Source organism: Toxoplasma gondii, chromosome XI (assembly GCF_000006565.2).
Source record: "Toxoplasma gondii ME49 chromosome XI, whole genome shotgun sequence".
Lineage (NCBI taxonomy): Eukaryota > Apicomplexa > Conoidasida > Eucoccidiorida > Sarcocystidae > Toxoplasma > Toxoplasma gondii.
This window is the reverse complement of record NC_031479.1, coordinates 4,053,656-4,067,283: the sequence shown is the minus strand read 5'-3', so window position 1 is coordinate 4,067,283 and position 13,628 is coordinate 4,053,656. Positions and strand designations below refer to the sequence as shown.

Below are 13,628 nucleotides of genomic sequence, written 5' to 3'. Positions count from 1 at the left end.
CAGACACTTTAGGAAGATCTGCATGCGTGCGAGGAGGAAGCAGGACGCTGAATCGATTGCCGGAAAAACTACCTCGTGTTATGCAAACATTGGAGTCCCCTATAGTCAGATACAAATGTGACAGCTTTTTTCCCTGTCTGTGCATTGCCTCATCCAAACAACTTCCTCACGAAAAGAGCCAAGAATTGCAACACCGAGTTTCTCCCTTTGATATTCCAAAGAAGGGAGCAAAAACAAGGACGCGTGACTATCTAAAGTTTTGCAACTCTGTCTGGGAAATCTGCAGTGTTCACGGTCATGGATTCAGTGTCCACGACTAGCTGGCGCTTAATGTAAGTGCTGCACCGTGCAGCTTCCAAAGAAACCGCCTATTAAAGTTGGCGCAAAAATGGATTGGCGGGATCGTGTATGTGTACAATTTCGAATGTTCCTGAAAAAAGAATCTTCGGTCTTGCCCTTCTTTACCTTCCTGTCTTCCTTCATGCTTCCTAACTTCGTTTGAACTACAGACAACCACAGCGAGCACTCTAGCGGCCAGCTGTGCTTTAGCGCCTTACACAGTAGCTAGCATTCTACCTCTCGTCAAAGGAGCATCCGGATGAGAATTCAGGATGATGCATGCAGCCGCATCCTTCAGATGAGGTTCTGGATGCACCGGTCGCTGCTACTGCCCCCCTTTCTCCAATACCTTCTCGGTACTTCGGGTGCTCGGAGGAAACGACGTTTCTGATGTAACATACAACGGTTGTGCAATATGGCGCCTTTTACCCTTGATCGCATTTGCGTTCTTCTCCGCTGGTAAAGACAGTGAGTATCCCTGCGTTTCCTGTTTCCAGATTTGGAAGACACTCCCGTGGTAATGGTGAGAACCCCGGGTGCAGTGCATGCAGTGCAAACGAAAACCTAGACACAAAAACCTGTTGAACGTGGACAAGATTGCTTGTAGCAGCGCAGAAACTGTTGAAAAATGGCATTCTGGTGAAGAATCAGGTGGTGTTCCGAACCGGCTTCGTCATCTGCGCTGAATGCGCGTTTTTCGCTACTACAGAAAGACACCATCACTTTAGTGTGTGACGAGAGCGTGAGAACGTCTGAATTGTCGCAGCGACTCCAAGTCGCGTTCGATGTGTGTGCGTTCTTGAGTGCTCTCTTTGGACTGCCTCCTTCGCAGGAACCTGGACTTGTCTGCCCCTCTTGTACCATCCGTCTCCGAAGACTTCAAACTGCGTCGCCAACAGGATCCCAGATTGGAACTCCCCTTTTGCCACAGAAAAACAAGTCCTCGACCGCTGGTTGACTGGGCATTGGAGTGTGGATGCGTTTTTTGTCAAAGTTTGACGATTCCAGCGTGCTACCTAGATGCGCTTTCCTCAATCCCGGCAAAAGGAATCACGGTCGAACCTTTTGTCTACGAGAGCACCCTATTCAGAGACGAAACTGAAGCGCCTTGAGCAGAGAACTGTCTGTTTCTTCGACCTCATCCCAGAAAGACGACGTCAGTTCCGACGAAGAAACGGATCCGGCACTTCTCCGTCCACAACGAAGAGCTGTTCACACTGCTTGGGACGCGCATGCAGCGGACAACCACAACAGAAAACCACCGCTCTCAAAACCTGACAAAAGGAAACAACTGAAAGAACAGAAACAGGCCTCCTATGCCTGTTGCCCGCGCAGAAATTGCGGCCATTGATGCGTCACACGCCTAGTGTGAGGTAGACACACATCCTCTTTGCTTGCTCGCTCGACAGGTATCTCTCTCTTTTTCTTTTCCTTTCTTTTCCCCGTCGACCAGAAGCTCCAGAGGGCAGAACTGCCTGTGTCTGACCACGATCACTCTTTGTTTCTGCTTGATGTCCACTCCTTTTGCTTTTTTCCCTGTGTTGCTCTCTCCTTCAGAGAAACCGTCTGCAACGCTTCTACCAGGTCGGCCGTATTATTGGACAAGCCACGACACTCGGATGCTGAATAGGACTTTGTTTTTTTAGATACAGACAATCACGATATTTGTGGATGCTGCATTTCACCGCCCCCTGAACTGCTGAAGACAGCTAAAAATGCTGGACGTCAATATCCTACACAATCAGCTGCGTCTTCTGGCACTTCATTTGCACCCATCCAGTGTCTCTGGCGTCTCTCTGTCTCTCTCGCAGTTTTCCTCTCTGCCTCTGCGCTCGCTGTTTGCTCGGGAGTTTTCTTCGCCTCTCCGGAGAGACAGTCTCTCCCCCGCATGCGCTTTATTCCGCGAGTTTACGCCTGCTTCAGTTCACGGAGAGCCTCGGCGACTTTGCGCTCATCAGGCAGGTAGAACTGCGAAAAAACACAACAACTCTCAATAGAAATCCACGCATAAATATACATATCTACACTTTTGTATGATATAATATATATATGTATATATATGTATATATGTACAAATATTTATGGTAGATATATACGTGAGGGACTGTAAGTAAGAAAAGTCGAGTTGTCTATACAAGGGAGAGAAAACTAGTTTCCAGACAGAGAAAAAAACTCAACTCGAAAACCTTGTGTCTGTCGCGCACTTCAAAGTGGCTCTTCCGATATTCTGTGGAGACGCATCTACATGACTCATTCCACCCCACATATATATATATATATATATATAAGTATATAAGTATATATATATATATATATATGTATATAAGTATATACATCTACATATTTAGAAAGGCGACAGGTTGGCGTTGAATGGCTGACTGCAGTGTACCAGAGAATGGCACCGACAAAGCGAGCGTTTGTTGTCCAGTCTTACAGGCTCGAAGGCGAGAGGGAAGGGAGTGTCATATCCCGTTACACGCTTGATGGGCGCCTCCAGAGAGAAGAAGCATTTTTCTTGAATCGTGGAAGCGAGCTCTGCTCCAAATCCCATGGTCATTGGGGCCTCGTGAGTGATGAGGCAGCGGGAGGTCTTGTTTACGGACTTGACAATGGTGTCGACATCCCAGGGCAAGATGGTTTGCAGATCGATCACCTCCACAGAAATGCCTTCTTTCTCAACCTCCTGTGCAGCCTTCAACAGTCTGTGGACTTGCGTTCCCCAGGCAATGGCAGTGATCTGAGGAACGAACAGTGCACTCGAGGAAAAGAGCCTGGTTGCGTGGATAAACGTCCTGGCCAAAATATACGTCGTCAGTTCGCGCCTCTGCTGCTTCACTCACTGCGCACTCTGCGACTCAGACCGAATGTTCGCCACGCTGAAATAAAGACCGTTCTCGCGGACTCACACCTTCTTCTCGCGATCTCGCGAAAAGGATTCGAAACCTCACAAGTCCACACGGTTTCCTGTACTATAAAACGACAGCGCGCCGTGTAAAAACGAGGCGTCGAGCAAAGACGGAGAGCCTGAGGAACACCAGGAAGCAGGCGCCGTTCCCCAAGCACACGAAGAAACGAGACACACAAAAGGCCGCGGAGAGAAGAGAGGCGAGGAGAGTCACACGCAGACGACAGTGAAAAAGCGCTAGAAAGACGGGGAAGCCGACGCATGCAAACAGAACCAAGAGACCCCCGCACAGAGACACAGAGACACAGAGAGGGGAGGGGAGACACACGGATCTGAGAGAAAAAAATTGGCATGGCTTACGTGAGAGCCTTCCTTCACAATATCAGCGTGGCTCAGAGGGAGCTCGTAGTCGCCAGTGGGGACTTCGTCGACGGCGGCGCGGTAAAGGATTTTCGGTTCGAAAAAGACAACTGGGTTATCGTCGCGAATCGAGGAGAGAAGAAGTCCCTTGGTTTGATACGGCCCGCGGGGGACGACGATCTACGCAGAAAAAAACGGAGGCAGAAGAGCAGAGAAAACCATCCATCTGGCACGCGAGCGACACAGCAAAACCTGGCTTCTCTACACACGACGGAACGCGACAGCGAAGCCGCGGCGATAGAACAACGAAAGAAACTCGCAGGGCGAACTCAAAAAACACACAGCTCAGGAGAGCAGGTGCGACATGCCAAGGGCAGGAACGAAAACGCACGGTTTCCGAGGCTCTTACCTTGAGACCAGACGCATGCGCAAAGTACGCCTCCGGAGACTGAGAGTGGTAGAGACCTCCATGGCCCACAGCGCCCCAAGTGCTACGAATCGTCAGCTTGCCGCAATTCCAGTTGCCTCCGCTGCGGTAGCGGAACTTGGCTGCTTCGTTAGCAATCTGCAAAGACAAGACACCGCGGAAGTGAAGCATACACATGCAGAGAAGACAGACGCGAAAAGAGGAAGAGACGCAAACAGAGGGAGAAGAGGACATGAACGGAGAGCACAGAAGTCACTAACACAGAGACAAGACAAAAACAGAGAGAACTGCATGCAAACACCGAGCTCAACAGTCGCGACCGCACACACAGGAGAGAAGATGTGGAGCACAGGCGCGAAAGCCTACCTGGTCGAACGCAGGAAGAATGTAGTCTCCAAACTGAATTTCTCCGATGGCAGTGTAGCCCACTGCAGCCATGCCAATGCCGAAACCGGCAATCCCCTGTGAACATAACAGATGAAGAAGACGACGATCATCAAGTCAGGTCAGAGAAGCAGAAATCCACGGCACTAGGAGAACATGGAGTTTTTCAGTCCTTTTCGGTCAAGAGCCTTTCTCATGTCTTGCAATCCCTCTCGTTTTTTGGATTAACAGCCTGTTTTTTTTAGCCGTTCTGCGCTCCTGAAACCCTACGAATGCTCTGCTTGGTCTCTGTAACGAGAGGCCTTCCGTCTGGAAAAAAAGACTCGAAAGCAAGGAGCAACGAGAGCACTCACCTGCTCAGAAAGAGGGGTGTTGAAAACGCGGTGTTGTCCGAACTTTTCACGGAGGTCCACGGAGCAGCGGAAAACTCCTCCAAAGGCAACATCCTCGCCGAAGACGCATGCTCTGCAGAACCGAGGAAAAATCAGTTGCCAACAGAGCGGTCACCAATGACAGTCTCCACATCCCGAGCAACTCACGTATGTCCAAGCGAGAGGAACACAACCCATTAAAAATGATGACGTAGGGAAGAAACCTCAGCACTCGCTGACAACGGGACAACATAATACTGAACGGTGATGGACCCGACAAGCGGAGAAACAACGACGTCTCCGTGCACTGGATCCGGCAGCCTATTCAGGACACCCGGAAATGATCAGCAGAGATCGCAGGCAAAAACAGCTCCACTGGCAGGAAGAAAGGATGAAACATCACCACAGCGGAAATCTCGGCTTACACACGACGACAAGCTCAGCAAGGAACAGAAAAGCAAAGACAGCAGAAGACACGTCTCGTTTCGTCTCGCGTCTCAACAGGAGAAACACGGAGAGTTCTCGGGCGTCAGATCCGTTTAACTCCACCAGTGTACAACGGAGTACCGAGACGAAGACTCTACTACCGACCAGAAGGTCGGGAACAAGCCGCGTTGCGCGCGTCAAAGGCGCATCCCACACATGTGAGACAGCAGAGACGAACAGAGGACGAGGTGGAGGCGCACTTGTGGTGCACTTGTTTCTCTTTCGCGTTCGATTATATCACCAGGACGTACGTTGGGTCAGTTTCGAGAGCGGTGTGTAGCGCAGAGTTAACCGCCGTGAAAACGTTCATTGGAGTGGTGGGTCCGAGATCTTTTCGAGTTTCCGTAGAAGTGCGGCAGGCAACAGTGAAATCGATCGCGCTGCCGCCGACATTTCGTCGCTGCTGGAACTGGGAGCCGAGCGCAGCAGCTGCAGCAGGTCTTGAGAACTGCTGCAGGGCCGACACACCCGCAGCGGCTCCGCGTGCAGGCGCAAAAAACGAGAAAAAACGAACGAAGCCGGCGCCTTTGCAGGCCATTCCGGGTTTGCAGAAAGACGCAAAGCCGTTGGTGCGCGCGGCGGCGGAAGCCGCAGACAAAGACGGGAAAGCGACCATTTTGTCTCTGAGGCAGACTCGTGAAAATCACAGAACAATAGAAGTGACAGCTCGCGTGACTGGGAAACTGACACGAGCCACCAGGTGTATGGACGCCCGAGTGTGTGGCGGGAGCTGCCACGCGGAGAACCGTGAGAGAGAGGGAGTTCGTGGATTCGTTCCGGGGCGCGGAAAGAAAGGCGGAAATGGACAGCAAAGGGAATGTTTACGGAAAAGAAACGCGGGGCGAGGAAACAGATGGCGGGTGGACTGAACGATGGGGAGCGGGGGAACGGCTGCGGCGAACGCGCTGAAACGTTCGCGCAGAACGGACGGGCGACAGTGGCGAACGCGCAAACTCAGAAACTGAACTACGAAACGGTCTCTTTTTGAGGCAGAGATCCGACAATTATCCTCACAACACAGTTCAGAAACAACCGGCTCTTTTGTCTCGTCTATCCCTTATCCCCGAGAATTCCCGATCGGCGCAGACAGCGTCTGGAAAAGAATCTCAGGCGCCCCTCTCTCAACGCTCTAGGAACCTGCCTGCAAAGATTTTTGTTCTATTCTTTCGAACCTTGCTGTGTCTCCCGCTCTTTCGCTTCACCCCAGCACATGCGCCGACACGCCTTTCGCGTTGGATGTGCGCGACAGCTGGACTGCACATGCCCGCCTCATTTGCAAGGATGCACAGTCCGCCTTATCGGCGGAAAAAAACGGCGGGAGGGCAAAGCCGCGCGTTCCTTCTTGCTGCACACCTGCACCTTAAAACTGGCGAAAAGCAAACTCACGCCGTCTGAACAACCACGTTTCTCTTGAAGAGGCCTTTGTCATCCAGGCCGTGAGCCCACTGAAGATTTCCAACAGAAAAAAGGCGTCAGAGCAAGACCTGAAGCATTCGTGAGTCTGGCCTCATTGCAGCTGGGTCCCCGCGCGCAACAAAGCAAGAAGGAAGAGGAAAACACGACGAGACACACGACAGCATAGCAAGGCAGAAACAGCCACTTTGTCCTGAGCTCATTAATTTCCCGAAGGCACAACAAGAGGCGCGAAGCCTTGAAGAAACTACCTGTTTTTGTTTTTTTCCTTTGATAACACTTGGGCCCCTTTTCGCGCGTTTGCCGTCCACATCGTCGTTCAACTAGCCTGGCGAAAAAAGCGATGGTCTCTCCGTTACGGCCACCAAACCGCATTTAACGATCGAACTCATGCAAGAGAAATGGAAAGGGTGTTCCACAGATGTGGACCTGTTTAGTGCTGCTGTTTACCTGTTGGATTTCCTGAAGGTATTCCTTGAATCGTGAGGTGACCCGCCGCCTTCACACCGGATGTCCAAACTTTCTTCCCGAGTAAGGGTATTTTTAAAAAAGACGAAAAATGGATGGCTGTCGTCACTCGACCAGAGTCGTCATTTGCTTCTGAGTCGCCGTCTCCTTTTCATGTCTACCGTCTGTGTAGCCGTTCATCTAACCATCGAACCTTTTTTCGGACCTAGGACGCGCGCGCGTAGGTGACAACAGTTTTTCGCACACAACTTTTGGAAAACATTTCGTATCGCGCGCAGCGGTCTCGACGTCTTTCCGATTTTCCCTGATAATTTTCCCCACCACCGCTCGTTTTCGCCTCCAATCCCGTTTTCCCCTGCACTTCCGCGCCTCGTCAGCTTGCTGTCTGAAAGTTTTCTTCGGTCTCATCGGCTTCCAGCCACACAAAACCAGAGCTTTCTCGCGCCTACTCGGACATTCTCTCTCTCATGTGTCTCCCCTTCGAGTCGCCGCCTTCCGCAGTGGATCTGCTTTCGCTGCCTCTGAGGCCGCCGGAAGAGAGGACGAAGAAGCCTCCACGCGGTTCCTCTTCAGCCTCTCTTGCCCACTCTGCGAGCCGCCAAGAGTGGGGTGTCCTCCGATACCAGGAGTAGAGCGGAAAACCTGCTTCCCTTGTCGGTCTCCTTCTCGGTTTCTTCCCCACTCAGCCTCCACTGCTTCTGTCCAACAGACGCTCTCCCGCTTGCAGGACCTCCTCACAGTCTCCTGCTACAGAGGCTGCGCGGCATGCACGCAGCGTCTCGCTCACAACTTACCCGCAAAGGAGTCCTGGGAGACTCGTCTGAACAGAGAGGAAGAAGAATTGCAGGCAGAGGTCGGGGGACGGAAGCAACTGTGGACATGCGCCGATCGTGGCTGGTTGTTTCTCTCGGGGACATCTTCAGAGCAGTTGTGCCTCGTTTTACAGCTCGATAAAAATAAGACGAGACCCCTGTGTTCTTCAGGTGTCTTTGGTTTTCTTCTCTGCCAAGCAATGGCCCGAAACAGTTCGCCGCTCGGAGAGCGACTCGCTCCGACGGCGCCGGCTTCCGGAGAATTTTCTTCCATGAATTCGCCTCTCTCTCGCCTCAGCTCTCCGCAGCTCGAAAACCAACCTCTCCCCTCTCCTTCACCTCTTAGGGGTGCTGCTTGCTCTCTCCATCCTTCTCCTCCTCCTTCACCTCCGTCTCCGCTTTCTCCTCCGAGCTCCTCTCTCCCCCGTCTGTCGCCTCCATCTCCTTGTTCGCTCGCGTCTTCTTCGCTCCCCCGTTCTTCTGCTCATGTAGTGTCTGTCTCCCAGCAAGGAGCTGAAGGAGCGCCTTCTTGTTTCCGAACTTCGCGCATGAAGGACTCCCGACAGCCCAGCGCGGAGGTCGGTCGGTCTGATGCGGAGACGCTAGGCGACAACATCGGGGGACCCGCGAGAGAGCGAACTGAGATTGGCCTGCCGCAGCCAGAACCGCTGGCCGTCTCCTGTTCCCCCACCTTCTCCGCCGCGGCTCTCGCAGATGGAGACGAAGATGGGAGACAGGCTCTCTGTTCACAGAAAGCCTCGAATCGCGAAAAACCGTTCTCAGGTCTTCTTGGCCGCGTCTCTCAGTGGACAGCCTCCTTGGGGAATCCGCCCAGCTTGCCGGAGACAGAAAAGGAGACAACGGAGTCCAACGACGCCGAGACAGTCGCTGCTCAAGCGAGAGCGACTGTCTCTGCGGCCGCAAGAGCCGCTTCCTCTCTTGGGCGCTGGTTTTCACAAGCGGCCACTGGACTCGTCGAGGAACTACACACGGAACTGGTGAGAATGCCGACAGGAGCTTCACCTCCGTTTTCTACTTGAATGACTTTTCTACTCGACTCGAATAACGACGGGAGAGTGCCACAACAGATATGTTTTCCTTTCTCTTTCTCCCTTCATATTTGTGTATCTCTCCTCTCTATCTCGAGACCCTTTCGCTGTCTGCCTTTTCTCAGGATGTTTCGGAGGACTTGAAGGACTTCTGCGGAACCATCTCCGAGGGCTCACATCGATGGATAGAAGAACACCAAGCCGTCCTGTCTCACTTCACTCCTTCTTCATCTTCGTTTCCTCCTTCTTCGTCTTCTTCGTCCTCTTCGTCCTTGTGTACTTCTTTTGAAGACTCGAGAACATCCCCCAAAACAGAGGCTCTTCCTCCCGAGGCCACAGCACCGTCCACTGCGACAAACGGCGTGCATTCTCGTTTTTCGTCTCTTCTTTCTTCCACCACTCTGCTGGTGGCGACGGCGGGAGACACCGCCGTCAACGCGGTTCGGAGCTTGGCTGGACAGACTCCCGCAGCGGCAGGAGCGAAGGAGCACGAAGCCCAGCAAGCGAGGGAAGAGCAAAGCGAAGAACAAGGCAAAGGACAAAGCGAAGGACAACGCGGGGAGCGAAAGGAGCAAGAGATAATAGATCAGCGGGAGCGGCAAAAAATGCGTGAAGAAGGACGAGAGACGGGTGTGCTACTGACGCCCTTCTGCGAGCGTGGAGGAACTGCGAGAGAACAAGATGTTTCTCCCTCCGAAGATGAGAGGAGGCTGCCTCCGATCGTTGCACGGTGAGACACCAATGAACAGAAAGAAGACAAGAGAGAGGAAGAGAAGAACTCCAAGAAGAATCACTGGTTTCTCCTTCTTCTCTTTGAAGAGATAAGAAACGAAAGGGAGGAACAAAAGCCGAAATTAAACGCGTGATCTCGGGGTCTCCGTTTTCCTGACTCCAGCTTTCTGTGTTTCTTTTTTTCAGATGCTCTGCGGAAGTGCAGCGGCGCTACGAGGCCCTCGTACGATCTCCGTCGACCTTCCTCGCAGACCCCACAGGGCGGCTGGTGTCTCGCTCTGTCTCTCCGTCTTCTCTCTGTTCTGGAAGGCTTGCACACTCTGTCTCAGACAGCAATCCGGTTCATGGACAAGCGCCTTCTCCTCCTCCCTGGCCGCGTCTGCATGCGTTTGCAACTGCAGCGACCGCCGAGGAGAAGACGAAACGCGAGACGGCTTCCTCGCTTCAGGAGTGTCATTTGTCCCCCTGTCACCGCAAGGAAGAAGACACGAGCGCGCTGGACTTCTCAGCCTTCCACGTCGACGCCTACGATGATCTTCTTGACTTCTTCCGCGACTCTCAGGTGATGGAAATGCGGAGACAACTAGGTACGAAAAGTCGAAAAGGTCATTCAAGTCACCAAGGAGGAGAAGCTTTCGACATCTCCGAAAAAAGGGTGCTGGTTCTTGCCAAGTAGATCATGCTGCGACCCGCTAGTTTGTTTCCACGTCTCCGAGATGGTGGCAACGCGGCGACAGCTAAATTCGGAAACCGATGAAAACCAAAAGCACTGGCGAGGCAAAATATTTAGACTTGTCGACTTCCGCCAGCCTTTCATGGCATGGAAATGCGGAGGCAATACTAGGTGCAGAAACCAGCGAGACTGAATTCAAAATGGGTCAAGAGGGAAGAGCATGGGAAGCTTTCCAACCGCCTGGAACCTGAGGGATGGTCAGACAAGCGTACGTTTCCACCTGCTTGTCGAGGGAGTGAGCAGAATGCGGGAGGGTGTGGAGTCGAGAAAAAGGTGACTCGGTAATGGCGAGAAGAAGCCGTTGTCTTCCTGTGTGTTTGCTGGAGTTCGTTCCATCTTCCGTTCGCTCGATTTGCTCCAAGAGTCTTCCTTTCTTTCTCCGCAGTGCCCGACCGAGTGGAGGAGGGCCGTTTTTGGAGGCGTTTGCTTTTTCGCGTTCGCCTCCTCTGCGACGAGGCGTCACTCGCAGAGTCTGCTTCTTCTTCTGCGAAGGTGCCTGAGAGAAAACTTGACGCGAGAGAGACTTTCAGCGAACTTCCTGAGAACTTGGAGAGAGCATCAGCAACGCGCGAGCTGTGGCAAGCGGTGGATGTACAGCCTGGCCGTTCTCAGGATCCCGTCGCCGCCTATGGCAATCCCCGCGAGACGGACCTACGCGAACTGATAGCGCAGCTGGACGAGGAAGTAAGAAAAACGAAAACGTCTTTTCCGGGGAACAAGGGAGAGGGAACGCGTTCAGGAGCTCGGACCGGGGTGTATGTTCACCCTCGTCACTTGCACCGCCAATCGACGAGAGCAGACTGAGAAGAGGCAGACGTCACCACGAAGATGGCGCCGTCCTTCTCTGTGTCTGCCTTCTTCCAAAGAGTGGGGTGTTGATGCATGTTTCTGCACATTGTCAATCGCATAGGCAGTCTACGTCACCACGGCTGGCTCGGAAAGCGGGTGTCCTGAACCGTATAGGAGGCTTGCGTTGTCCGCCTCTCTGGTTGAGTTAAAGTTAGGAACCCCTCCGTGTTCTCAGAGGTTTTCGCGAAGGAAATGACAACTTCTGTGTCTCTCAGACTACGCGGGTGGATCAAAAGCTTTCAGGAGTTGTGCCTTCACTGGCTGCATGATCTCTGGAGGGCTCGTCGAGACTGCGATGGCCAGCGCCGGGAAGACGAAGCTGCAGAGATGTTTCGCTTTCTCGCCTGCCTTGCCCATGCGTCTCTTCATCTTATCTCGTACTGACGACTTGCGCGCTATTTTTGTCGCTTCTGTCGGTGATCAGGACATTGCCTGGGATGACGAAGAGGCAGAGGCAGCGGCCGCGAATGCAGAAGCGGAAAAAGGAAGTCCGGTTTCTTCCCTCGGTTCCTCTCTGGAATGTTTGAGGTCGCCTTCGATGTCTGCTCAAGGCGACTCCGCCGCGTGCCTCCAGACGCACAGTGAACACGGTGCACTGTTGGCAGGAGTTTCTTTTTCGTCTCTCCCTTCTCCGGTAGACTCGCCTGCTCTCTTGTCTCTCTCTGAAACTCCTCGAGCGTCCCCGTCACTCAACACCCCGACAGTTCCCGGGCCTCTCTCGCCGGCTTCTCCGTCTTCTTTCTCTCGCTCGTTTCCATGTTTCTCTTCGTCCAAGGCGGCGCTGCAGCCTTGCACAGACAGTGGACCGACTGCTTCGGACTCCGTCCACGCCTCGGCACTCGCTGCGGAGAAGGCAGTCGAGAGAGACGATCTGCAAGTCGACGCGTCTCGAAGCGGCGAAGCTCGCTCCTCAGCTTCATCGTCAGCGGCGGCGCCGGGCGGACGTACACCCGAGAGGCTGGCTGCGACGGAGACGCGAGCGGCTTTGGAGGACGGATTCCATGTTCTCGAGTTGGAGCGCGGCTTTGGAGGGTGTTTCACAGAGGCAGGAGAACGAAGGAACGACGCAAAGGAATCCGGAGACGAACAAGACGTCGCCGTCGGTGAGGGGGAGGACGACGCTGGCCTTGTCATTTTGTGACGCAGACTCGTGCATTTTGGCCGTGCCCGAGGCCTGAACTGTGTGGGAGACCGCGCTCGCAGGCGTTTCCTGGAGCCTTCGAGAGGCGCGAAATCGTCTGCTTTTCGAAAAGAGCGTACTACTGGAACGGGTAGTCAACGACTTGTCACGCTCGAGTGCATGCGCCACTTTCAGGAAAAAAACCTAAAACCGCATGTTTCGTCGCTGTAGCGCCGCGGAAATGCAACTGCTCACGAAAGTAGAATCTGCCAAACAGATCGAACGACGGTTGGTTTTTTCACCTGGATGGAACCTCGAGTTTGTGTGTGTCTCGCTTCGCTGCCAGCCTCTCTGTTCTCAGTGTGTAGTAGATGTTACAGGTGCTAGGAAAGCCGGACTCTTGAAGTCTGCAACAGAAGAAGTCTGAAGACACTGCAACCTCCACAAACAAGACTTCGATCTGGGGATGACTTTGCACTTTGTTCACCCTTCCCGACATCTTTGGAAACCTGACGGCTGTCGTGGAGAGTTGAGGCAACCTCATGCGTGGCGAGTCTCTGTATCCGCAAAGTTGTAAGACACATGGCTACGTCAGCAGAAGATCTGTAAGCGCGTTAAAATAAAACACTGCACGACTGGGGTAAGATGCAGCACGAGGCAGCATTGCTTCTTGTTGCTGGAATCACTTAAATGCAAGTGAAAGGTAGTTAAAGCTTCAGACGCTCGACCGATTCGCAAAAGTCTTTCGGAGAGAAACAGGGGAGAACCGACCTCGTCAAGGGTCACACAGCCTCCAAGTCAAGGTGGAATTGCCGGTGCGATGTCGAAAGCCAAAACTTTCAGTTGTTTTGAGCAGCCCTGTAGGGTGCAGATGTGCAGGAGGAGTCGGTCACTGAAAACCGCAAAAGACACGGTGACCCGACGCATGTCGCGGAGTCTAGGTCGAAATGGATCAGTCTAGAGCCGTTAATTGGAACAGTTTTGTGTGGAATCTTCCAGAAGAACGTCTAAACTGGATTCAGGAAAAAGAGAGGAACACAGTGCGCTTCCACAGAGATACGAAGAAGCGGTGTTCTTGTCTCGTTTTAGAAAATACAGACAGCCTTGTCTCACGAGTGACCGGCTTTCCATCGCTGGGGTGGACAGACACCCCAGGCTCGCTACCTACGAAGGATTCTTT

At 53.0% G+C, this 13,628-nt stretch overlaps 2 protein-coding genes across 2 annotated transcripts; one reads left to right on the top strand and one right to left on the bottom strand.

Moving 5' to 3' along the window:
* Nucleotides 1–1,389: 1,389 nt before the first annotated feature.
* TGME49_314400 (pyruvate dehydrogenase E1 component, beta subunit, putative) lies at nt 1,390–6,432 on the bottom strand. Its single transcript, XM_002364599.2, has 7 exons — nt 5,524–6,432; nt 4,769–4,880; nt 4,398–4,493; nt 4,014–4,169; nt 3,605–3,784; nt 2,774–3,076; nt 1,390–2,307 (listed from the first exon to the last, which is right to left on the bottom strand). The coding sequence occupies exons 1-7, from the start codon at nt 5,886–5,888 to the stop codon at nt 2,248–2,250; spliced, it is 1,272 nt and encodes a 423-aa protein (XP_002364640.1). The 5' UTR covers nt 5,889–6,432; the 3' UTR covers nt 1,390–2,247.
* A 249-nt stretch (nt 6,433–6,681) lies between these two features.
* On the top strand, nt 6,682–13,338 carry TGME49_314390 (hypothetical protein). The gene is made up of 5 exons (XM_018782815.1): nt 6,682–8,963; nt 9,140–9,744; nt 9,933–10,333; nt 10,865–11,163; nt 11,753–13,338. The coding sequence occupies exons 1-5, from the start codon at nt 8,166–8,168 to the stop codon at nt 12,467–12,469; spliced, it is 2,820 nt and encodes a 939-aa protein (XP_018635378.1). The 5' UTR covers nt 6,682–8,165; the 3' UTR covers nt 12,470–13,338.
* Nucleotides 13,339–13,628: the final 290 nt, after the last annotated feature.